The sequence below is a fragment of the Herpailurus yagouaroundi genome, unplaced genomic scaffold (genome assembly GCF_014898765.1).
Source record: "Herpailurus yagouaroundi ecotype Mexico unplaced genomic scaffold, PumYag 190, whole genome shotgun sequence".
NCBI lineage: Eukaryota > Metazoa > Chordata > Mammalia > Carnivora > Felidae > Herpailurus > Herpailurus yagouaroundi.
This window is the reverse complement of record NW_024412421.1, coordinates 35112950-35137333: the sequence shown is the minus strand read 5'-3', so window position 1 is coordinate 35137333 and position 24384 is coordinate 35112950. Positions and strand designations below refer to the sequence as shown.

Sequence of the window (24384 nt, the reverse complement as noted above, 5' to 3'; positions counted from 1 at the left end):
ATACACAACACATCTCGGACACTTGGAGCCGAGAAACAAAGTAAAATGCCTCACTGGGGATTTTACTGATTGTATGTTGAAATGACAACATTGTGGGTATACTGGCTTAAACAGACTACATTATTAAAATTAACTCTACCCATTTCCTTGCACCTTTTTAGGATGGCCGCCGGGAACTTTAAACCACGTGTGCGGCTCGCATCGTGCTTCCGCTGAACAGCGCTGGGCCCAGTGGACACCCATTCCAGGAAACGCCTCCCCTTCCCCTGAATCACTGGACCATGCACGTGCGGTTCAGTTCATGGCTCTCTGCCCCGTTCCACTGGTCCCCACGTCTGCCCGTGAGTCACAGCCATGCCGGCCCAATTGCCACGGCTTTATCAGAAGGCTTGAGATCGGGTCACGTAAGCCCTCCCACTTTATCCTTGTTTTCCCAACGTGTGTTTGCTCCCTTCAGTTCTATCCATCTCCGTGGTGGTTCTCACGTCGGCTGGCCAGGGTTGTTTTTGTGTTTGTTTCTTTAAGGCTGTTGAGATTTGATTAAGATGACGTTAAATCCATAGATCGGTTTGGGGAAGGCTGACATCTTAAAAACGGTGAGTCTTCTGGGCCATAACGTGGGGTAGCACGCCGTTTCCTTAGGTCTTTGTCGCTGTTCATCAGCAAACCGTCCATCGGCATTACGGTTTCACTTGCCCCGAAATAGGTGATGGTTTTGATACAATTTTACACGCTGCTTCTAGGTTTTTATTTTCCAGCTATCGATTATAGAAAACGTGACCCAATTTTGTCGTAAAGCGATCTAGTATTTGCTGTCTTGCTACGTTCACTCACTGCTTCCAGGAGTTTTTCGGCAACCTCCTTAGAAACTTCTACGTTTACAGTCGTAACCACATGTTCTTCCTTCTCTCCGGCGGCTCCCTCCTGGTGATGCCTCCCCGCACCCGCCGTGCCCTCGGGGGGCAGACTGCGGTGTGCAAGGGGTGGCGGGCACCCCTGTCTCGGCCCCTGTCAGGGACACAGTCAGCCTGTGCTGTGGGTTGGTTTTCATTGTTGTCGCTACCGTTTATTTCGTTTTGTGAGAGAGCGAGCGCACTTGCGCGAGCAGGGGAGGGGCAGAGGGAGAGGGAGACGCAGAATCCGAGGCAGGCTCCGGGCTCCGAGCCGTCAGCACAGAGCCCGACGCGGGGCCTGAACCCACGGACCGCGAGATCGTGACCTGAGCCCGAGTCGGACGCCTCAAGGACGGAGCCCCCAGGCGCCCCAGCCTCTGCTGTGAAGTGAACCGCAAGCTGCAGGCATCCATTGATCCGTGAGCCTTTCTCCGGTTCAGAAAGTCTTCCTCCTTCCCAAAGCGAGAGTTTTCATCGTGAGCTGTTGTCAAATTCTTGAAACGTGTTTTCCGGCCGTACCAAGATGGCCTTCTGGTGTTTTCCGCTTCACCCCGTTAAAGAGGGTATTCTCGTGGGCCGGACCAGCCCCGCTCGCCTGGGGTAACCACTGGACCCTAGCGCCCCGCGTGCTGGGCTCTCCGCGTGACGGAGGGAGGCTGGGCTCCGCCCTGACCCGCTCACCTTAGAGCCCGGCCGCCCCGGGCACCAGCAAAGGGCAGGGCTCCCAAGCTCTGTTCTCTCCAGGTTCTCGGCGGGGAACGTCCCCAGCACAGCTAGAGGCTCCTGGATGCTGCGAGCCACATCCAACAACAGCATCCACGTGTCCTCGGCAGCCCTGCAGGGAAAGGTGCCCACGTAAGGCCGTGACCGTGGCGGTCTGTCAGCACGGCTTGACCGCAGGAGCTTCAGACCCCGCCTGTCATCAGGTTCGCTTAATCCCCAGAAAACGGTCTAATCCATAGCGTCCCCCGCAGGACCGAGGACAGAAAGCGTGATTTATTGCCGCTGAAGTGCCTCCTTTCATATTTCCAAACTGCCTTAGGGAGCAATTTCTCACAATGTCAGCAGCTGGCTGCGGAGAAGAGGAAAGGGGCAGAGCCAGGGGCGGGAGAGGGGCCGCACATGCTCCCTCGTCCCCGGGACCCCGCGACCCCGCGAGCCCGTGCCCGGGACGCTGCTGACCACCTCGGGCGGGGAAGACGCCTGGCCCCGCGTCCTCGGGAGGGGGCTCCTAGGGCCCTGGCGTGACCGGCTTCCTGGGCCTGCAGGAGGAGCCCGGGTCCTCCCCACTTCCTGCCCGCCTGCGCCCAGCTGCCTGGTTTTATTAGAGCCAGTTGTCTGTGAGTTTCCTAGAAACAAAAGTGGCTGATCTCATCCGCCTCGCCCAGAGAGATGAAATGCTAGCACAAAGGCCTTCGCCTCGGGCCCGGGGCGTCTCCAGGACCACCTACCTCCCTGAGTCCTCACGACCCCCCAGGAGGCCACTTGTACCACGACGGCCCCTGCCCAGGAGGGGAAACTGAGGCACGGCTGCAGTGGGGCCAGCACTCCTCAGGCACTAGGGTGGGGCTACCGCAGGAAGCCCCGGGCCTGCCCCTCGTGACCTGGATTCCCAGCAGCCACCATTGTCTTCCCGGCACAGCTGAGGACAGGGGCTGGCGAGGTGTGGGCCCCGAGCTGCCAGGGGCACGGGACTGAGGCTGCTCATCTGAGGACCCGTGCTCACAAGTGACCGTGGCCCCGTGACCTCCCGGGGGGGGGGGGCACCGACACCACCCCCAGAGCGGCACCGAGAAGCCACACCGGTGACCTGTGTGCCGGCTGCTGCCTGCTCCTGTCCCGGCCGTAAGCTCCGTGAGGGCTTGTCCCCAGAGGCCAGAGTCGTGCCCGGCACGCGTGGGACTCCGTGAACACGTCGAACGAATGAACGACAATACTTAGCGTTCCCTAAGCCCTTGCTCGGGTCGGCGATGGCGCTCAGGACTTGCCCGCGCGGATGCGCCTCATTTTTACCTACCGCACGCAGTCAGAACCCCAGCACAACAACGACACTTCCGTACGGTCGCCCGCTATGCTGGCGGCCAGCGGTCTCGGCCAGGTCCAGCCGGGCGGGGGCTGGGCGCTCACTCACCTGTCTGGCCCCCCGGGGCTGGCGAGACTAAGACCCTGGACTGGAGGGGCTCGTGGTCACCTCCTTCCCCGGGGTCTTTACCCGTGGTCTCGGTGAGACTTCCGGGTGGCCAGAATATCACATGTGTTTTAAATCTACCCCAGGTGAGTGCAGTCATCTATCTCCACTTCACAGAGGAGACGACGAAGGCACAGAGAAGTTAAGCGGGCGGCCCAAGGTCACACAGCGAGTTAGTGGAGGAGCCAGGATTTGAGCCCTGCGTCTCTGCCCTTGACCACCTCCCTGTGTTACAATTCCAGGGGCTCCTGTTCCCCTGACACTCCTGCCTGGATCCCAGACCAAAATCCCACTTCTTCTTTTTTTGTTGTTTATTTTTGAGAAAAAGAGAGAGAGACAGAGAGAGAGAGTGCAAGCAGGGGAGGGGGAGAGAGAGGGAGACACCGAATCCAAAGCAGGGTCCAGGCTCTGAGCTGTCAGCACAGAGCCCGACGCGGGGCTCGAACTCACAAACTGCGAGATCATGACCTGAGCCGAAGTCGGTCGCCTAACCAACGGAGCCACCCAGGCGCCCCCAAAATCCTACTTCTAAGGAGAGGGGTAAGTTGAATCTTCAGTTCCAACCAATCAATATTTTCGAAGCTCCCTGGAGCCCCCAGCCCCAGGTTAACCCATGGTGATGCTAACGAGGACACAGTCCCTGCCCTCGGGGAGCTCCGGGCCAGGCAGGGAGACAGGCCGTCCCCCCAAGGGCTGCCGGAGAGCTGTTGGTGAGACCACGGAAGAGCTGGCTGGCCTGGGCAGAGGGGGACAGGAGCACTGACGCCTGGGGATCTGACGGGACTTCACCAAGGACACGTGACATCTGAGGGACTTAGGGCGGGGCTCCTCGACCTGACCTCAGCGTGGCTGACATTTGGGGCCACGTGCTTCTTGCCACGTGCTTCTTGTGTGTCCTGTGCATCGGACAACTGCACCCCCTAGCTTTGACCAGGAGCACCCACACCGCCAACTGCTGACGACGAGAAATGTCTCCAGATGGTGCTGAATGTTCCCTGGGAGCAAAGTTACCCCGAGTGGGGAACCACTGGCATAGAGGAGGGAGCAGGATGTTTTCCAGGTGGAAGAGACAACCTAAATCCAGGCAGGTTCAAGGCGGGGCTGAGAGGTGGGCTGTATGGCAAGGGAAGCCAGCTAGCCTGGGAGAGCCTTGGATATCCCGTCGGGAAATTGGGACTCTGTCCTGTAGGCAACAGGGCGCCGGGGAAGCAATGATTATTAAGCGAGGGAGTGAAACAAGAAGGCTTACTCCTTAGGAAGATCACTGTTAGTGGTGTAGAGGCAGGGAGCGTGGCTTAGAGGCTACTGCACTGATCCGAGCAAGAGAAGACAGGCACACACAAATAGGAATGTCACCGGGCGAGATTTGCAAAGCGCTGCGGGAACTTGGAGCAAGGAGATGCTGAAGACAGAGGTGACTGAGGCGAGTTCCAGCCGGTGGGCGCTCTGCGTTGAGCCCCTAAGGGGGTGGCCAGGAGCGTAGGGGCCTTCCTTATTCCTTGCTGCTGAAGAGGCATGTGTCATCACTGAAGCAGGGCTGCAAGTGAGCCTGGCTGGAGGGGAGGGCACATCTTCCCGATGCCCGGTGGAAGGACCCGGATGGGGTCCTGGAGCCACATGCTGGGAAGGGTGTGCCCCCACGAGGTTCAGGCGGGTGTGCTGGGGGAGGGTGCACAAGGTGGGTTGTGCACGCACATGCCCATCAGGGACCCCAGGAGGAAGCTCCCCATCCCCCATGTTTTTACAGCTGTCTGAGCCCCCACGGGGCCGTCCTGCCCAGGGGCCACCCCCTCAGCCAGAGCAAGTCCCGCAATTCTCCCAGAGTGGGAAATCCGAGAAGGAGAACCTTGATTTCAGGTGGCCGAACACGGGACTGTGGGTGAATCCCGGTGACGCGGCCACGGGGTCTGGAAGCGTCTCCTGCAGCCCCTTCCGCCATCACTCTGCACCTGTCTGTGTCTCGCCCCGGGAGGACCAGGGAGGTCCCGTGGCACGCAGCCACGGGCGTCATTGCTGCGTGACCCACATGCCTTGCTCTGTGCCTGGCACGGAAACGATGCTCAGAGAACACGCAGGAATCCGAGCTGCCGCTTGGCCCATGAGACAAGTTCTGGAACCAGTCCATAAACATACCTTTAAAAGACCAGCTCCTTCGGCTCAGCTATGCGAACAGTCAGCACCTTTTTATCCAAAGAGAGAACTCTGAGCCTCTTTATCTGACCCCCGGAGACTCAGCAGGGCCTGCGGGCTCTGCGCAAAGGGCCCACACAGACAGTGGGAGGGAGGCGAGAGCCGCCGGTGCAGCCTGCCGAGGCCGGGAGGAGCCCCGTCCCCCGGGTTCGCCCCGCGTGCCGCCCCAGGACTGACCTGTGCGCAAGCAGGCGTTGTGGGCTGAACCTTTGCTGCTGTTTGCTCCCGCGCGTCTGTCTGCTCCGACGGGCGATGTCTCCTGACGGCAAGGAGCGCGGAAGGGGACGCGGGGGCGCCGTCCCCGCGGCCAGGCTCTCGGCTAAGTGTACGGGTCTCACTTCGGCCTCGTGGGCTGGCGTGAGCTCTCAGCGTGGCTCCCTCAGCCGGCCCCTCGGACGCGGCCGGTGCACCTGTTGCATGAGGGCGTTTGGGGCTCTCCTTATCCCCGTTTTGCAGACGAGGACGCCAAGGTGCAGAGAGGTTGCGGTCTCATCCAAGGTCACAGAGCCGATAAGCAGCAAGCTGGGAACGAATGCCTTTAACTGGGAAACCACACAGGGTCTCCCGGCATTCGGACCCCTTAGTACTTGCTGGGTGGGCGCAGTGAGCCCAGTGGCTGGCGTGCACGTCCTTATCACCGTCGTTCTCACCAGGGCTCGGGTGTGACGGGCAGGGCTGGCGAACGGGAGGGCGGCTCCCGGGACGCCCACCCCGGTGCTCTCGGCCCCGTGCCCAGCCTCCGTGTGCCAGCGTGGTCGCCCTGCTGAGCGCCCTGGGAAGCCCCACCTCTGCCTCCTGGGGACCTGGGGCGTCCACCCTCAAGGGTCCCGGGGCTCTTCCCACCCAGGGCCTGGGCCAGCTGTCCGCCCTGATCCCCTGCCCGAAAAACTCAAAGGTCGAGGCAGTGCAGAGACCGAGAGCATGGGCCTGGGGACTCTGGTCAGGCACTCACGGCAGACAGGCTGCTGGACGGGCTTCCTCGTGTGCGCTTCCCGGTCAGGACCATGGGGACAAGGGCAGACCGACCTCTTAGGGCCGTCATTTCCTTTCTCTAAACCAGCGGTGTCCACGTTCAGCTCGGGGTGGGCAAGCTCCCGTGGACGAGGGCACAAATCCCCCCAGTGGCCAGGCCTGGGCACAGCAAAGGTTCCATCAGAGCCGGCACAAGCCGTCGTAGGACCTGCGGCTCGGGGGGAGTGGGGGGGGGGGGGGGCCGCCCGGGGGGGGCCCGGGGGCAGCGTCCTCCCGGGGTCACCGCCGGGGCGCCCTGGACATAGCCATGCTCCATGAGGTCTTGGAGATTCATTTGCACGGCGGCCTCTGTAAACGCTCCAGTCTTCTCCGTTGCTGGCGGTCTTTCAACGTCTGCACGTCCCTCCGCTGGCTTCCCCATCCGCCCGGCTGGACACTGGGTCATCTCCAGTGTGGGGTCTCACCAGTAAAGCCGCCAGGGACATCCTTTTACCAGTCTTCCGGGGACCCGTGCACGCGCCTCTCTTGGGCACGTGGCCCAGAGGGGAATTGCGGAATGAGTTTAGACCCCGCAGGCAGTGCTGGGGAGCTTTCGGGACATTCCAGACGGCGTAGTCCGCAATCCTCGATACTCTGCTGGGCCTGAGCTGGGTCCCGCTGTGACTGTAATTCACGTTTCTCTGGTGCATAATGACGCCTGGGAGCATCTCACGTGCTTCCTGAGCATTTCAGAGCTTCTTTACGGAAGTGGTAGCTCTGGGCGCTTGCCCCACGTTTATTTGTCTTTTTCTTATTGATTGGTGGGAGCTCTTTATATATTGTAGGTATGACTCCTTCATCAGATATGTGTGTTTGGAATATTTTCTCCCAGTCTGTGGCGTGTCTTTTTGCTTTCTCAAAGGGGTGTTTTGGTGACCAGGAGTGTTTGATTTTGCCGGAGTCCCTGGGACCGACTTTGTTATGGCAGTGCCGTGTGGGTCCCCCCTTGGAACTCTGCCCACTGCAAGGTCCTCAGCGCATCACCAATGAGCACATTCCGGTGCCCTGTTTCTTCCATTTCAGCCCTGCAGACTTCACACGGTCGGGGAGGTCTGTCCTGTCCCTGTCCCCAGCCCCTGGCACCACACCCAGTGCACCGTGGGGGGGAACCATGGGCTGGGGGCATATGAGGTGCCCCCCCAAAAGCCCAGGCTGTCCCTCACTGCCTCCCCCCTCAGCACTCGGAGAAGGAAGATGCCCTGTGACAGAGTCCCGGGTTCAGAAGGCCAGAGCACAGAGCGGACTCCCAGCCAGCTGCCCTGCCCACTTCCCCAGGGAGCCCGCCGGGACCTGAGTCATCTCCCAGCCTGGTCCGGACACCAGGGCGTCCCGGGAGCTCAGATCTTCCCAAAAGGGAAGATCAAAGTCCCAGCCCCACTTCAGAGGCAGGAATTTGATTGCAGAGATAACTGGGCTGTGGGGTGAGCGAGCACAGAGATAACGGGAGGCGGATCATCGGGTCATCTGAAACCCTAACTCCTCATGCACGTGAGAGACTCCCCCAGACCCTCTCCTCCTGGGATCCTCGCGGGATTAGAAGCCCTCGGTTCAGGAAACTCAGAGGGAAAAACCTCCCGTGGGACCCTGGAAGGACAGGGCAAGCAATCCAGAAATCTCCTGGCTCACAGGACGCACCGACCGAGGGGTTGAGAGCAGCTGCGGCCGCTGCCCGCCTGCACCGACGGCTCTCGTGGGCCTGCGCCCGCGTGTTCACCGAAAGGCATGTTCTAGAATGCTCACTTTGGTGCTGATGCTAACAGCCCCCAACCGGAAGCCACGGCGGGACCGGGAGGTAAATCGGGGCGTGTCCGGATGATGGATGAACGTGAGCGTGTATGGTCACAAGCCACACCTACGCGACTGTGTCTCCCGACGGGACCCTGACAAAGGAGCCAGACGGAGAAGAGTAAATACTCCACGACTCTGTTGTGCGCGTTTCAAACCCGGATGACCTCACGGTGCTGCTGGGAGCGAGGAGAGTGAGTGCCCCGGGCAGGGGGGCACAGGGGCCTGGGGGCCGTCCTGAGCAGGTCTGCTGGCTCGGCTCACGGACTGTCATCTGCGCGTCCCCCGCCCCCGCCCCCTCGCCCACGTGTGCTGTGTACCACAGTCCAGGGCTTCTCCTCAAAAGGGGGGGCATCGATGGGGCGCCTGGGCGGCTCGGTCGGTTAAGCGTCCGACTTCGGCTCAGGTCATGATCTCACAGTCCATGGGTTCGAGCCCCGTATCAGGCTCTGTGCTGACAGCTTGGAGCCTGGAGCCTGTTTCGGATTCTGTGTCTCCCTCTCTCTCTGACCCTCCCCCGTTCGTGCTCTGTCTCTCTCTGTCTCAAAAATAAATAAATGTTAAAAAAAAATAAATAAATAAAGGGGGGAGCATCGGGGCGCCTGGGTGGCTCAGTCAGTTGAGCAACTTCGGCTCAGGGCATGAGCTCACAGTTCGTGGGTTCGAGCCCCGCGTCAGGGTCTCTGCTATCAGCAGTGAGCCGGCTTCAGATCCTCTGTCGCCCTCTTTCTCTGCCCCTCCCCCTCTTGTGCGCATGCGCGCGCGCTCTCTCTCTCTCTCTCTCTCTCTCTCTCAAAATAAATAAACTTTAAAAAATAAACCAATTTTTAAAATAAATACAATTTTAAACAAATAGAAAGGGAGGGTGGAGAAAGCTGGGCTCGCCCCTGGCGGGTGGCCCGGCGGCCCCGCACCGCCCTCGGCTTGCGAGCGGGACACCGGACAGAGGCCACCCCGCGTGCGCCAGGCTGACCCGTGGACACTTGGCTGGAGCCCAGGAAGCCCGGGGATCGCAGAAATGGATAACAGTGATATAAATGTGGCGGGATCGACAGGGTCCTGCGTTTCCTCCGAAGACAGAAACAGGGATGGAAGCACGGAACAGAGCCTGGCCGTGTGAGGAACAGCCCGCCTCCCGCTCCGAGGACGGGCTATTTATTTGCACAAGAACCCACACGGCTCTCTTTTCATCCCCTCTGGAGCACATGTCATGTCGCCAGGAATTTCATGGCTATTAAAAGCTGCAAAGGAAAAATCCTCTTAGAACTGCCTGTTCGTAGCGACGGGCAGGCCGGTCCTCAGAGCAACGAGGTGGTGAAGCTGTGGGAGCCGTGACGGTCCCCAGAGGCCACTGCAGATGAACGCACACCCCGCCCCGCGGCCCAGCGGGGCCACTTCTGGGCCGCCCCGACCAGAAGACGCACACCAGAATGTTCGCGGCTGCCCTACCCAGTGCCCACCGACGGGAAGACGGAGAGGCGACTCAGGACGTATTCTCACCATGGAATATTCCACAGCAACGAACTCGAAATCCGACAGCCGCAGACCCACAAACGTGATAACGATCAAGAGAAGCCGGGCACAGAGGCACACACGCAATAGGACTCTGTGGCCATAAAGCCCGAATCAGAGAAAACCACTGCGGTGACGGGGTCAGCACGGCGGTCCTGGGAGGGGTCGTTGTGGGAACGGGACGGAGCAGGGACTCTGGGGGACTGTGGGGGCAGGGCCACGTTCCGTGCCTTTTCCTGGGAGCTGGTATCACGGGGGTGCCCACCTGGTACCCATCCCTGGGTGTCGCGCTTTTCCGTGTGTACATCCTACTCCGGTAAAAACTTAGTGCACGTTTAAAGCACGGTTTCTAAACGTGGCCTAGCTCTTGACCGAAGAGCTGGAAAATCACCCCAGGAGGAAGGACCTTCCCGAAGGACCCCTGGGAAGGCGGGGGCTGACGAGCCCAGGCGCGGAGCGGACAGTGCTCGGGCACGAGGCCACCGTGTCTCCTCCTTCTCGCCAGCCCAGGGCCCCGCGCCCAGAGGTGGTCAGTGAGGGCGCCACAAAGAAGGAATGCTTCTGAGCAAAACTCTGTGTGGAAGCCGCCCTGTGACCCCGAGACAAGGGACAGGCTTTGCCGCCAGCCGCAGAGGCCCACGGGTCTGAGGCCAGAAGCAACCGTCCCAGATGGTCTCTGCAGAGTCCCGGACGGACCTGGACGTCCACACCTTCTCCTGATGATTCACCAAACGCTGGTGGGGTTGCAGCTGCAAGGGGTTTTGCAGATGTGAGTGAAGTCCCTCACCCGTTTGTTTTCAGTCACTCTAAGGGCGATTACCGTGGGTGGGCCTGGCTTAATCAGTAGCAAGGTCTTCATAAAAGGATGTAGGTCTTCCCCGAAGGAGACTCCAGACAGGCGCGGGGTCTGCCTTCCCTCCGGATCCTCCTTCCCGTCTGCCGCCTGAGGACCACAGCTACGCCCAAGCCCACGGGACCCCGGCCTGCTCATCGCCGTCCTCCCCGGCCGCCTGGCCTGCCGTCAGTGGCCGTGCTCGGCCCCCACAGCCAACACCTGGTGATAAACCTGTCCCTCTTTCCATCCATGCATCCCTCCGCCCATCTGTATATCCCACAGCGGGATCTAGATTTCTGGGCACATCGCCACTACACGTGTCTGTCCACCCGCGCGTCTATACCCTCTTCGGCTTCCCCGCCCGAGCCCGGACACCGACGCCTGTGTGTCCCCCCACCGACAGGTGCCAGCCCCAGGGTGATGGCTAAGCGCCCACCTGTTAGGCAGGCAGCCCTGGCCGGTTGTGTCACTTGTGACCTCCCAGGCTCCTCCCCTGCAAAATGGGACAATCGTAAAGCACCTTCCTCACCGTCACCGTGAGGATGAGACACGTCAGCGCAGGTAGGGCACCTGGGGAACGCCTGCACGCGGTAAGGACCGTGCGCGGGTCAGCTCTGATTTCCCGCGCGGGGCGCGTCCGTGTCTCCCTCCGTGCCAGAGTGGGGGCTGGGCTCTACCTGTGCTCCCTAAATCTAGGTCCCTCGAGGGGAACCCTCCCTGCCACGGTTTCTGCGTGCCACGCACACTTGTTGGCTTCCCTATGTTTCTTTTGCTCAACTTCTTGTAACTCAAAACCTCCTTTAGAAGGGAAACTGCCCATCTGCGGGAGCAAAGGGGATCCGGTCTCACCTTGGACGCGGGGAAGGCCAGCATGGAAGGCGGCACGAAACTCCCCACCGGGCAACAACCCCCAAACCCGGGGGCTCTGAAAGACACACGATTTGGGTCTGGTTTTGGTTTTCTCTTGCTTTGTACATTCAGCGCGTGCTCACCGGATGGTAAAACCTCGGGGTCGTTCGGTGTATTTATTCCAATCCCATGAAAATCGCGTCTCGCTGAAGAGACAGAAACAGAAAGAGAGCCGTGAGCGAATGGATGGGAGCCCGTGCACCTGGCACAGGCTGAGGGCTGGGGAAGCCTTACGGGGGTTCGGGCGTCCCTGGCCTGGGCGTGCCAGCCACCTCTCCTGCGACGGGCGCTGGGGCTCGGCCGGGAGCCGCCAGCATGTGACAGGGTGGAGGCTCACAGGCGGCGGCCGTGTTCTCCACGCACTGCGTGTCGTAGGCATCAGGGTTCCTCGGTGCCAGAATACACTTCTCCAATTCAACAAGAAGACGTTTGTGTCTCCTTTCCGTGCAGCACGCGCCGCCGAGTCCAAAGACCCCCCAACTCTGTCACCTGCTAAGCACGTACCCGGGCAAGTCATTGGGCCCCGCAGAGCGACCCTCCCACCCTGGACTCGCGCTCCACAACCGATATGCCCGCTGTTGTGATATGTGACAGCTCTCTTCGTGTCGCCGTCAGCCACAGCTACACCCCCATGGGGACGGCAGTGCTGGCGGGGAGGAGAGAGGCCCCCGGGAGCCCCCTACCAGGCTGGCTGCCACGGTGGCCCTTGGGGACCCTCCCTCTGGCCCTGCCCAGTCCCGTTCCTTCCCCGCCCCCCTCCAGACTCCCACGCGCGTGCTGGGAAGAGTCCAGAAACCCCCAGCATCTTCCGTGCTCCCTTCTTGTGCCAAACGAGGGCCCGCGGGGAGAGAGGAGCCTCAAGGCCGAGGGAGGGTGGTCATCCTGGACTTTGGAGGCCAGCAGTCCCTCCGAGACTCCGTAAGGACAGTGCTCGGCAACACAGCTCTGGAGTTCTAGGTGGTTTCCATGGCTCGGGACTTATAACCTTATTTTCTTTTTTCCCATGTAAATGCCTTGGCCCCCAGCCAGCCTCTGACCAGCAGCTTGTAATTATCCGCGTGTGGAGAAGGGCTTGCAGTGTCATGGGGAGCAGGGGCCGGAAGCCCAGGAGCTTTCCTGCTCCCCGGGCCACAAGGAAGCTCTGCAGGGGAGGGCAGGCCAGTCTGGGGGGACCTGGATGTGTTCTCAGAGCCACACCCACTCGATTCCCTTGGGCCTGGAAGTGCAGTCCATGAGGGCAAGGGAGGACCCGTCCCTCCCCCGGGACCGTATCAGTCAGCGCACCAGCTGCCGTAACAAACAGGACCCGTCCCTCCCCCGGGACCATATTAACCAGCGCACCAGCTGCCGTAACAAATAGGACCCGTCCCTCCCCCGGGACCGTATTAACCAGTGCACCAGCTACTGTAACAAACAGGACCCGTCCCTCCCCTGGGACCGGATCAGTCAGTGCACCAGCTACTGTAACAAACAGGACCCGTCCCGCCCCCGGGACCAGATCAGTCAGTGCACCAGCTGCCGTAACAAACAGGACCCGTCCCTCCCCCGGGACCGTATCAGTCAGCACACCAACTACTGTAACAAACAGGACCCGTCCCTCCCCCGGGACCGTATTAACCAGCGGACCAGCTGCTGTAACAAACAGGACCTGTCCCTCCCCCAGGACCGTATTAACCAGCGCACCAGCTGCTGTAACAAACAGGACCCGTCCCTCCCCTGGGACCATGTTAGCGCACCAGCTGCCGTAACAAATAGGCTCTGAAATTTCCACGGCATCACACAACCAAAGTCCATTTTTCACTCTGGACGTAACCCAGGGTGGATCGGCATGGCATCACACACTCATTCGGGGACCCAGGCTCCTTCTACCCGTGGCTCCATGTCCCTGGGGGCATCCAATTTCCTCTCTGGGATGCTCCCTGTCCCGCCAGCAAATAAAGGAGAAGGTAGAGAAGGCACATTGTTCTTAACCATGGGGCCCGGAATGGCCCACATCATTTCTGCCTCGTTACTGGGGCAGGAACAGGGCACCCGGTCCCACCTAGATGTAGGGGCTGGGGTGAGCCGTCCTCCCACACCCAGGGAGGGGAGACCACACCTCTTGAGGCTGGCCTATGGCTGCTAGAAGACTCATGAAATACTGGCTGAGGTCGACTGCATGCAACCCCCAGCCAGCAGCAGTAGGACTTGCTTTGAGCACCCCGGGATGACAGTTCTGGGGACTCTGGAAGAGACTTAGGCTGCTATTGCAAAGGCTCAAATATCTCTATAAGTATAGAATGAAGAATACACTCTTTGGCCCACCCCATCCAGCAACAACACTCCCTCCTCATCTGTGAATTTATTCCTCACCCTACAGACCTTCCCCCTAGATTCTTGGGTGGCCCCAGGAAACAGCAGGCTCTTACTCTATAACATCTACATTATAGGCAAGTGCTTTCAAATTGCATGAATGCTATGCACATAGCATTCTATTTGTGTGGAGAAATCTTGACAGTAACTCCATGCAAATCAAGAAAGGCTCTCTTGTGCGGTCAACAACCTGCACAACCGTGCCCAGCAATCCTGTCATAAGTTCTGTCATCTGCTCAGCCTTGGAGTGGGAATGGTGTGAGCCAGTCCTCAGCCCAACCATTGAATCACAGTGGGAAGGAAATGAGGTCATCTAATCTGGCGGTTTTGAAAGCTCCACTCCGTCTCCCTCTAATTCTCTAGAACCACTGGTCCAGTCCAACCTCCTCAATTTCCTACAGAGGCTCTGAAGTTCAGATGGACCTGGGACTTTCCCAAGGTCACAGAGCCCTGTGATGGGTTAAAATCAGACAGCACATCGGTTTCAAACTCCCAGTTTGGCCATCTGGACCAGCACTGCTCCCCCACCCAAAATAAGGGTACTTCTAGGTACAAGGGTACTTCTAAGCTCTCTAGCTGCCATATTTTAAAAAGGAAAACAATGCAACTAAAAAGGAGGGGCGAACATTAATTTTAATACTATATGTTCTTTAACCCAAAACATCAACATGTCACATAAGTTAAAAATATAATAACGTACTTCACGTTCCGTATTTCATACTAAGTCTACAAAACCTGGCGTCATTTTACACGTAACACGTCCTAATTTGGATGCTAAATCTTCACCTAAAATACTTGATCTGTATTTAGAGCTATAAAACTTATACTTGGAAAGGTAGGTTCATATCCCAAGTTGACACAAACATGCTTTGGCGTTTCCTTAACAACTGAATCGGAGACCTATGTTCACGTTAAAATTAATTAAAATGAAATAAAATGGACGTCTCAGCCCCTGGCTCACACAGGCCACATGACAAGTGCTTGGGGCTCGTGGAGACCGTGAAGAGGGGTTCAGCTCCGGAACTAGGACCAAATCTACCCTGAGCCCTGGGAGCCTTCGTTACAAGAAAAATACGTTCGGGGCGCCTGAGTGGCTCAGTCGGTTGAGCGTCCGCCTTCGGCTCAGGTCATGATCTCGCAGTTCCTGAGTTCGAGCCCCGCGTCGGGCTCTGTGCTGACAGCTCGGAGCCTGGAGCCCGCTTCAGATTCTGTGTCTCCTTCTCTCTCTGCCCCTCCCCAACTCACGCTCTCTCTCTCTCTCTCGCTCTCTCTCTCTCAATAATACAATAAATAAACGTTTAAAAAAATTTTAATTAAAAAAAAAAGAAAGAAAAAACTGTGAGGATGACCTCTTCCCCAGGCGCATCGGAGAAAGAAGCGATCACGCTGGGAACATAACAGGGGCTCGGAGAGCACTCATCATTCTGCCTCTCCTGCGGTCCTGCCCCTGGTTTCCCAGGGCTCCCGTCTGACACATGCCGGCATCGTGCGGCCCCTCGGGCTCCCACAGCCGAGTCTTCAGCAAGAACACGCCGTGGGGCCACCAGTGTGCCTGGGGACACCCTAGATGAGGCCTGGACGCGGAACCCGGTTGATGGCGAGGACCGGAGGCAGAGCCAGTGCCCCGACGCCCCACAGATGCACGGGCCCCGTGGCTGCGGACGGTCTGGTTGCGGTTATGGGGCCTCGGGGGGTGGTTCCCACGTCACCTACTACTCCTTTCCTAGGGGTCCTGCCCCAGGGCCACCAGCTGGGAGCTTAAAACAACGGAAACACGTCCTCTCCCAGCTCTGGGAGCAGGAGTCTGCGATCCGGGTATTGCCGGGCCCGGTTCCTTCTCAAAGGCTCTCAGGGAGGATCCTTCCTGCCTCTTCCAGCCCCAGGTGCTGCCGGCCATCCTCAGCGTTCCCGGGCTTGTAGGTGCACCGCCCGGATGCCCGCGCCTGTCTCTACACGGCCACTGTCCCTCTGTGTGTGTCTGTACCCAGTGTCCCTCTCCCTGTAGGGGACTTAGGATCCACTCTAGTCCAGGCTGAGCTCATCTCAGCTTTGTTACATCTACAAAGACCCAATGTGCCCAAAGGGCACGTTCACAGGCACAGGGCATGGGGGGCGGTGAGGACTTGCTCACATCTTTGGGGGGACCCAACTATGGTGCTTTATAACCACCGAATTTCAGTCCACCTCGGAGGCTTGTGTCTCTGCGGTGCAGACAGAAAACATACCGGGAGTGGTGGGAACCTAGCACTCTCAGCTGGTCCTCCCCAAGCCGGGGCTCCCAATCCGCTCCCTCCACCAGGCCCTTCTGGAATCTCTCGGGCTCTTCCAGCTCAGAAACTGGGACAATGCTCTGTAAAACCCCAGCCGACCCGTTCAGGTTGGAGCCTCCCCACTTAAGTGACCCAGGGTGACAATTCTGATTGATTACGACCGCTTTCCTGGGGACTCGACCAGGATTCTGGAAAAGGCAACTTAATATTTCTCTGTTCCTTCCAACCCCAATGAACCTGGAGCACAAAGTGGAAAACCCAGACACAGCATGTAAAAATGGATTTTGCCCTAATTAGCCAATGTGGGGAAGGCCAGGGGCAGCCTGTCTTACTCCCGCAGAGGGACACCCCCACCTTCTGGAGCCCCTCCAGCCCCTACCTGGCCCCCACGCTGCTCGGCCCCGTGCCGAGAGGCAGACGAGACCAGGCAGAGGCTGAACACAAGCACCCAGTGGATGTGCACGTCCGGGACAGCCACCTCGGGGACCACACGGGCCCTGCGCCGAGAAGCAGAAGGGCCCTGGAAATGTCCACAAGATCCGTCCTCCAACCTGGCCAGATGGGCTCTGGGGCGAGCGCGGGTGCCAGCGGGGGGGCCCCTCCAGGCGGCGACGGGGCGAGGGCCAGCTCCTGGGAGAGGCTGGCAGCCCAGAGCTGAAGGCTGTCCCCAGGTGACAGTGGGGGCACGGCTTCTCCAGATGCAGCCACAGCCTTCGTCTGGGGAGGATGAGGCTTTGATCACAGCCCTGTGTCTGCCGGCTGGAGCCCGACCATTTTCCTGCATCTCATTACGGGAGCGCGGGGCTGCCAGCACATGAGACAAGCCTGGCATTCTCTCTTTGACCTAATAAAGCCTTTCTGAATTGCTCGAGGAGGCCTGCTCCAATTACGGCCGTAAGAAAAGCCTCTTAGAAAATGCCGGAGTGCGGGCAAAGGAAGGCTCCTCCTGCCTGCCCGGGAGCAGGGCTCGGAAATCCCAGGCGCCTTCTCCAAACAGCCCCTGAGAGGAACCTGTGTGGCGCGTCGGGCTCTCTGGGAGAAGGTGGGGGCCTCGGGGGGCCCTGTTTTCCTCCCGCAGGATAGGGGGGCTCTTGTCTGCAAATTGGCAGGTGAAATTGAGCATTAAGGAAAAGTCAGCCTGGCCAGGTCAGGGTGGAGGCAGAAAGAATTTGGGTTTGGTAGGAAAGATGGCAAAATATAGTGGGGGGGTGGAGGAGAGAGAGAGAGAGAGAAAGAGACAGAGAGAGAGACTTTCACAGGGTGCTGGGTCTCTGAATTACAATGAGGCAGCCTTGCAGGACTCGGTCAGAGATTGTCCAGTCTGGGTTTGGAAAACGGTGGGGTTGATTAGGTTGCTGTTCAGAGACCTTCACCTCCCGCCCTTACCTCCAACTCGGGAGAAAGGGACTCTAGAAATTGTTGAGCCGGGTGTCGCAGGCGGCCGACCCCTGGTTGGCAGGAGATTTAGGGAGTCCAGGGAAAAGGGAAGGGAGTGGAAGAAGCTGGGTGAGGAGACCCTATCCAGGAGAGGCCCCACTTGTCTCCATGGAGAGCAGGACAGATGGGGTCACCCCCCCCCCAAGAGCTGTCCCCTGGGGGAGCAAGAATTCCAAGCCTCTAAACCCCCAGGCTGATCAGACCCTGGATATGAGCTGTCTCCTGCTGTGGCAAAACGGTAGAAAATCACACAAACAACTGCACACATTGGTCTAAGACTGAGCTCAGAGATGCAATTATACGTCAGATTTTCTTAAACAGCGGATTTTTCTAATGAGCTTACGTTCATAATTTTGGTGGAGTGTTGGTGTTCTTGTTTTTAGGATAAAGGCCTAATTTGCTCTGCAGGGTCAGTCCCCTTGAAGCAGATTCACTTTTCCGCGCACAGCTTCTCCGCCTCAAACTGTACCCATGCCAGACATCGCGAATCAATCACAGAACACGCGAGGCCCCGTGCCAGACATCGCGCATCAATCACAGAACACACGAGCCTCCCTCTGACGACAGCCCTTCCATCGTGACCCTCTCTGTGCCTGAAGCTCGCTCCCTCCCTCTCCCCTCCCGAGGCTAGGTCTCAGTTCATGTTCGCCTCCAAAACTACTGTCCTGGCCATCACCCCCTCCGGACCAGCTGTCTCTGCCCGTGCCCACCCGATTACAGCACCACACGGGTCTGCTCGCTTTCTGTCCTTCCCGCCAAGTGTGAGGTTCATCAGAGCACGGGTTAATGTCCCGTTCACCGCGACCCCAGGGCGTGGAACTAGGGGTGGTGAGCATCGCAGAGGTGTCCCCAGATCCCTTCCATCCTGCCTCATTGTGACATAGACACAGGTGAGGAGGAGGGGCCGAGCCTTCCCCAAGGTTCAGGTGTGAGTCCTTATCAGAGAAATCAGCCCAGGTAAGTCAGACCTAAAATACACACAGCATTTTACTCCTCTGGCCAGAAGGACTGGTCCCCGAATGGACACGTGATCCATCTGGGGCCTACAAGATGTGATGGGACACTTGCTGGAAGCTTCTGGGTTCAAAGAAGAGTCCATTCTTAGGAACAAGCTCTATCTCCTTACGAACAGAGTGGTTACAGAGGTGATGCCTGGAACTTTTGCAGCCCGGAGTGCTTAATAGATGCCAGGCTTGGTAAATGTCAACAACTCTGTGAAGCGGGTACTACGGCCATAGCCCTTTACGGGTGACAAAACCAAGGCCCAGAGAGGCTAAGGGACTGGCCTGACGTCACAGAGCCGATGGGCGGCAGAGCCTGGGTTTGAACTCAGGAGGCCTGTGGCCCCAGAGTCGGAACACTGAACCGCCTATCGTGTCACGACGATCGTGTGCATTTGCCACGTCAGGACATTCTACCTGGAATATCTCACCAGACGTCAGAGCAACCCCACAAAATAGCATTACATCCCACTTGACGGATGGCAGAGCCGTCTCTGAAAACCAGGGGAAATGCTACATCCGTGGACGGGTGGATGAAGATGGGAGGCCGGACCCGTCGAGTGGCCCTGACTCGATCCCCGTGCTCCCGGCCAAGACTGGGCTCGGGAAGTTCCCGTCGCCCCTGGAGCAGGCCCTTGGGACCGAGAGCCTCATCCTGTCTGGGATCGCCGAGGGCCGCCCTGGGCACCGAGTTCCCAGTAGCTTCAAAGGGAGCCCAGAGCCAGTGGAGGTCCCAGGGGGCACGGACAGCAGGAACGCCCGCCTGGCCCCCGCCGCTGTCGACGCGCCCCGCTGTCAGACGTCAGAAGCGCGAGGCGGCTTTGGTCTCGGCTGTCGGCGGATGCGACCAGAGCAGCGCGGAGCCAGGCGCTTCTGGGAACCGTGCCGGCATTTCCTCGTTTCGTCAGCTCGGCCGAAGCGCCCCAGAAACCACATGCAGAACAAAGTCTCCGGGGCTCTGTCTGGAAGGCGAGAGGATTAGGGGGGAGAGGACGGCGTGCCACTGGGGAGCCTCCCCAGGGCCTGGGAACCTCTCCAGGCCTCCCCTGAGCCGACCGGCTCCCCCGGGTTGGCTCAGGGGCCTCGCGCTGCGGGAATCACAACCGGCAGGCGGCAGGGGCCGCCCGTGTCCTGAGCGGGGGCTCGCCAGCCAGGGGTGCGGGCCCTCACGGGCCTGGTCTCAGCCCCTCAGACGCCCCGGGGTAAGGACCTCGCCGTCCCTCTTTCGCACATGGGCTAAACAAGGCTTGGGAGCCTGGCGGGCGACGGGGCCGGGTGCCAACGAGTCCGCTGCGCCCCAAGGGCCGCGCTGGGATTCTCGCGTGCTTCTGTTTGCCTTGTTTTCACAGATAGCGTGGTGCAAAAACAAGATGAGGAGACTGAGGCCCAGGGACGCGAGTGACTTTCCCAAGGGCTCCACCCGCTCTCAGACGGGACAGGAGCCACTGGGGCTGGAATCAGAGACTCAGATAACTTCGAGGTGCTCGTGGCCGAGGCTGGGCTGGATCGAGGGAAGCAGTGAGGGGGTTGTGCGGGTTGCCGTGGGGGGTCAGGAGGACGCGAGTGAGCATGGGGACCAGCTGGCCGTCCGACCTGCCACCAAAGGCCCGCTCAGAAAGGCTGTCACAGACCTGAGCCCCGACACCCCCACGTGGAGGTGGGAGTCAGCCAGGTCCATCGGGACCACCCTAGTCACCAGCCTCTGTCCCCAAGCCCTGCTGCCCACCCAGCAACCTACTCAGATGGGAGGGAGGCTCTGGGTGGGGGAGGGGGTCTGGAGGCCTGGGGGGAGGCTCCTGGGTGGGGATCCGGGGAGACCCCGGGCCAGGCTCTGGGATGGGGAGGTTGGCTCTCAGGAAGAGGACAGGGAAGGCAGCCAGGATGCACGCTCGAGTGCACACAGCCCCCGAAGGGCGGACACACACCCGCCCGTGTTCTCTGCGCTCCCACAACCCAGGCGCCCACTGGCTCCCCGGGCAGGTCAGGACGAGGGTCTGGGGATGGTGGGCACACACAGCCAGGCAGGCTGCTCCCCTCCCCAGACCGGGAGCCCCTGCTGCGTCAGGTGCCCTCCCGGTGCCGGGGGGAGGCTGGTTGCCACCGTCTCTGCCCGCCCCGTCTGCCCTTCTCCTTGTCCCGTCTCCGGGTGTCCCCGAGACACGGGCTCCAAGTTGGCTCCCCTGCACCCCTGTGGGTGCGGCTCTCGCTCCACCTGCTTCTGTTCTCAGTCCTTCTCCCCCCACCTCTGCTCTGTCTCTCTCTCTCTGTGGCTTCTCTGTCTCTCCCTCCCCACCCCAGGGGCTTCTCCCATGGACATTTCCGGGACAACCCTCTCCCAAACCCCACAAGCGACCCACTCTCGTGGCCTCAGAGCCCCGCTCAGAGCCACACGCCTGGGACCAGAGGCGGCCAGGAGACGGGTGTGGGCCTGGGGCAGGGTGGGTGGGGGCCTCGTTGTGGGGGCTGCAGGAGGCAGAGAGCAGCCGGCCCCTTCCCTGTCACCCTCCGAGTGGGCTGGGGGAGACCTCTGCAGAGGTTTGCATCTCGTCAGTGGCCTCCCCCGCCCCCGGGGGCTCCCGGGAGCAGGCTTCCTGAGCCCCCCCGGAACGTGTGGAGGGACGGGCTCGGTTCTCCTGGAGACAGACGTGCCCGGGATGGGTCTGAACCCATCTAACCTGCTTCTCCTTTCTTCCAGAACATGCTTTGTCCACTTCAGGAATCCCGGACCTCCTGAGGTCTGCCTGGAGGTGGGGTCAGCAGCGCCCCCAGCCCGGCCTCTGGGGCTGCTAGGGAAAGCCCTGGGGCTGTGGAGCCGGGGAGCAGCACAGGGGCAGAGACAGACAGGGGTGGGAGGTGGGAGGGAGGACGGGAGGAAGGTCCGGGGCGGCCCCGAAAGCCAAGAAGCAGGCGGGCTCGCCCCACGCGGCACAGGAAGACGGTGGTGACCGAGGCCAGCCCCGGGCTTGGGAGCACGTGCCTGCTACCAGCTGGCTGTGTGACCGTAGCTTCTAGAATCTTTACACAAGAATTGACGGAGCCTCTGCTTCCTCCCAGGAGCACAGGGTCTAGAGGCAAACGCGGCCGAGGAGACACCTGCCCAAGCCTCAGACACACGGGCCTGGACTCTGGGTTCCAGTCCCCACTCTGCTACCTGCTGGCTGTGTGACCTGGGGCAGATGACTCAACCTCTCTGTGCCATCGTTTCCTTACCCAGAAACCATGACTAATAATCCGCAGCATGGGTTTGTCAGGAGAACGACACGAATCGATACGTGGAAGGCGACTATGAGCTCCCCTGCTGGACCACCTGCCAGGAGGCGCTGAGCAGGGCGCCTTCCTGCCAGTCACCCCCCGTCAGTCAGATCAGCCGTGAAGAAGCAATCGGACAAACCCAAACTGGGGGACGGTCTGCAGCATAACCCCCCTGTCCTGCGCAGAAGACGAGCCCACGGTCACGGTAAGAACGCGCAGCCCTCCAGCCCCACATGCTCAGCCGCCGAGTGCCACGCGGGGTCCTGATCCTGACGGGGAGCCCTTGTCAGGCAAGCACTTCTGGGCCATCTGGTGGCCGGGGACCGAGGGCTGATGGCGGGGACACGGAGAGCTCCCTTGCCCCGCGCTGGCGGCTCTTTCGGAGGTGTGAGATGATGTCACGTTTTAAAAAAATATACGAACAGGTTAAAACATAATAGAGCTGTACCCGCAACCCACAATAATGGCAGTAAAACCCCGAGCGAGATCAGCAAATGTTCCGGAGCGTTAAGGACCGATGCAGGCCACCTCCAGGCTGGACAGGGTCCCCTGGAGCCACTGAGCTCAATTCGAGGCCTGGGGGGGGGGGGGAAGTGGGGCCATAAACCTCCCCCAGCCCAGTGACAGGATGTCACTGGAGATCAAACCGTTATCAGAATCAAAGCCGCCCAGCTGATGGATGAGACTCCGGGATCCAGGGGCCCAGGCGGCCAGCCCCTCGCTGTTATGGGGCTCCGAGAGCTGCAGCCCCCTTGCCAGAAGGCTCGGCACACTTTAATTTGGGTCAGAAGGTGACTTATGGCCTCCCGGGAAAGATGCTTATCTCTCTCCGCAGGCAGCGAGGGGACCGAGGTGTCAGCAGGCCTGGAGAGGCTGAGCCGGGAGGGAAGGACCAGGCTGCCGGCCGGGGCCTCCCGTCCCCACCCTCTCCTCCGGGCTAGTCCCGACAGCTGGAGCCCCACATGGCTTTCAAATGGCCCAGAGCTCACATTTTGTCCACAGCCAACAGATGTACCAGCCCAGAGCACTTCTCCCAGGAGGCTCCGGGGGGAGAGGTGGGAGTTGGCACCCTGACCTCATGCGCAGGGTCAGAAGATTCCAGAAGGGCCAGGCCGGTCTGGAAGCTACATAAAGCCCCAGCCTCAGGGGGGCCCCTGAAGGTTCACAGAGCTGTCAGCGTGTGATGTCGACCATGTCAGGGTCCCGGAAGCTCAGTCAGAACCTGGAGATGAAAGGGACTCAGCTGTCATTGCTGGAGGGACCAGAAGAATTCTGGTGTGGTCTATGCCGTTCGGCCGCCTGGGTTCGAATCCTGACTCCGGTGGTGCTCCTGCCTCCGTCAAACAGGACGGGCAAAGGGGCGTCCTTCAAAGGGTCACCCTTCGGACTCCGTGAGCCGCTGCTGCGCCTGGCACGTGCCCGAGATCGCTTTATTGTTATTAATATCAGGGTATGGACCTAATAATAACGTCGGGGAAGGGCTGTGGTGATCGTGCGAGACTGCACAGCCGAGGCTTTGCTGTTTGACTTGTGTTTTCCAAACCTGCCTTCCTCCTCTAAACGCGGGTCCGAAGCTCATGAACGCCGCAAGAGATGCCCCACGCGGCCAGGCCTGGGGCAAGGTGGCCGGTCCCCCCCGCCCCCCCAGCTCTGCTGCTTGGAAAGACCCCGGGCCCTGCAGGGCCACACTGCGCCCCCTGCAGGCTCCTCCCAGTATTGGCAGCTGGTGTAGACGCTGCCCCGCGCAGAGTGGAGAGGATCGCGGTGCTGCCCCGCCACGTGCGCGAGAAGCTTCCCCACGCCGTGCGTGTGCGTCGGGTCCCCGGGCCCCGCAGCCCCGTGCTCCAAGACTGAGCCCCTCCGGTCAGTGTCGCGGGCCACCCCCACCCCCCACCCGGCGCCACACGCGGCCTGCGCTTCCCCTTGTTTAACGGGGAGGGAGCAAATGGGTAACAGAGAAAACAGGCAACCCTGTGGAGACACATGGCGGGGGACGGACGAGCAGGACAAGACCGGGCAGGCCGGGGACGCCGATCTTCAGCGGTCCGGGGATGGAACAGGGACTCTGGACACCGGGAGGCCCGGGCTCCAACGGTCCTCTGCCCCCGACTCGCCGTGTGGCCCCAGCACAAGACGCCCCGTTCTGGGAGCCCCTGGTTTCCGTGCGCAAAAACAGTCCGCAGTTTCTCCCTCGCGCGCTGTCTGCCACGTGAGCTCCCCTAGCCCGGGGCGTGTCTACCCGACGCAGTGGCGACGAGAAGGGCGGTCGCAGGGAGCCCATCCGGCAGGCGGCCTTCACGGTGCCGCCCCCTCCCCCCCCCCCCCCCCCCGGGGACATCTTCAACGTACCAGCTCCAGGATGCGCAGTGGGAACCGGCTGACGGCGGGCTGGGCAGGGAAGGCAGAGGCGGGCCCAGAACTCCTCTGTAGGGGAAGGCCGCGGAGGAGGGTTCTCCGGGCGCCCTGTGTGCGCCACGCCCTCGCACGCCGCGTGGGTCCCTGTCCGGGGTCCACCTCGGGAGGCTGGGGCAGGGGGAGGGGGTCCACTCGCCCGGGGTCTGCACGGACCCTTGGGCAGAAGCAGGGTCCGAGCACGCACCCGCCTGGCGCGGAGGCCTGGTTCTTCTGCCATCCGGGACCGACCCTGTACTCGGGCTTTTGCGGGAGTCATCAGCTGGAGCCACGCCCCGAGGGGGCACACGTCTGCTTCACAATTCAGATCGCCATGGTGGGCAGCGTGCGTGTGTCC

General features: G+C 60.5%; 1 protein-coding gene and 1 long non-coding RNA gene across 4 annotated transcripts in view; one reads left to right on the top strand and one right to left on the bottom strand.

Annotated features, from left to right (window-relative positions):
* Positions 1–325, top strand: part of LOC121009899 (uncharacterized) — a 146476-nt gene extending 146151 nt beyond the window's left edge. The window contains exon 4 of the long non-coding RNA XR_005780903.1: positions 162–325. This is a non-coding gene — a long non-coding RNA (uncharacterized LOC121009899). The remainder of the gene's footprint in view (positions 1–161) is intronic.
* Positions 1–24346, bottom strand: part of LOC121009898 (uncharacterized) — a 29583-nt gene extending 5237 nt beyond the window's left edge. Inside the window, exons 1-3 of one of the 3 annotated variants that reach the window (XR_005780900.1) lie at positions 23985–24346; positions 11407–11469; positions 1575–1728 (exon numbers count right to left, since the gene is read on the bottom strand). Coding sequence is in view for 1 of the 3 variants with exons in the window: in XM_040443276.1 (XP_040299210.1) it covers positions 11407–11469; positions 23985–24306 (385 nt within the window). In the remaining 2 variants the exon portion in view is untranslated. Of the gene's footprint in view, positions 1–1574; positions 1943–11406; positions 11470–23984 lie in introns of those variants that run through there. The other 2 variants (XM_040443276.1, XR_005780899.1) reach the window with 2 other exon arrangements.
* Positions 24347–24384: the final 38 nt, after the last annotated feature.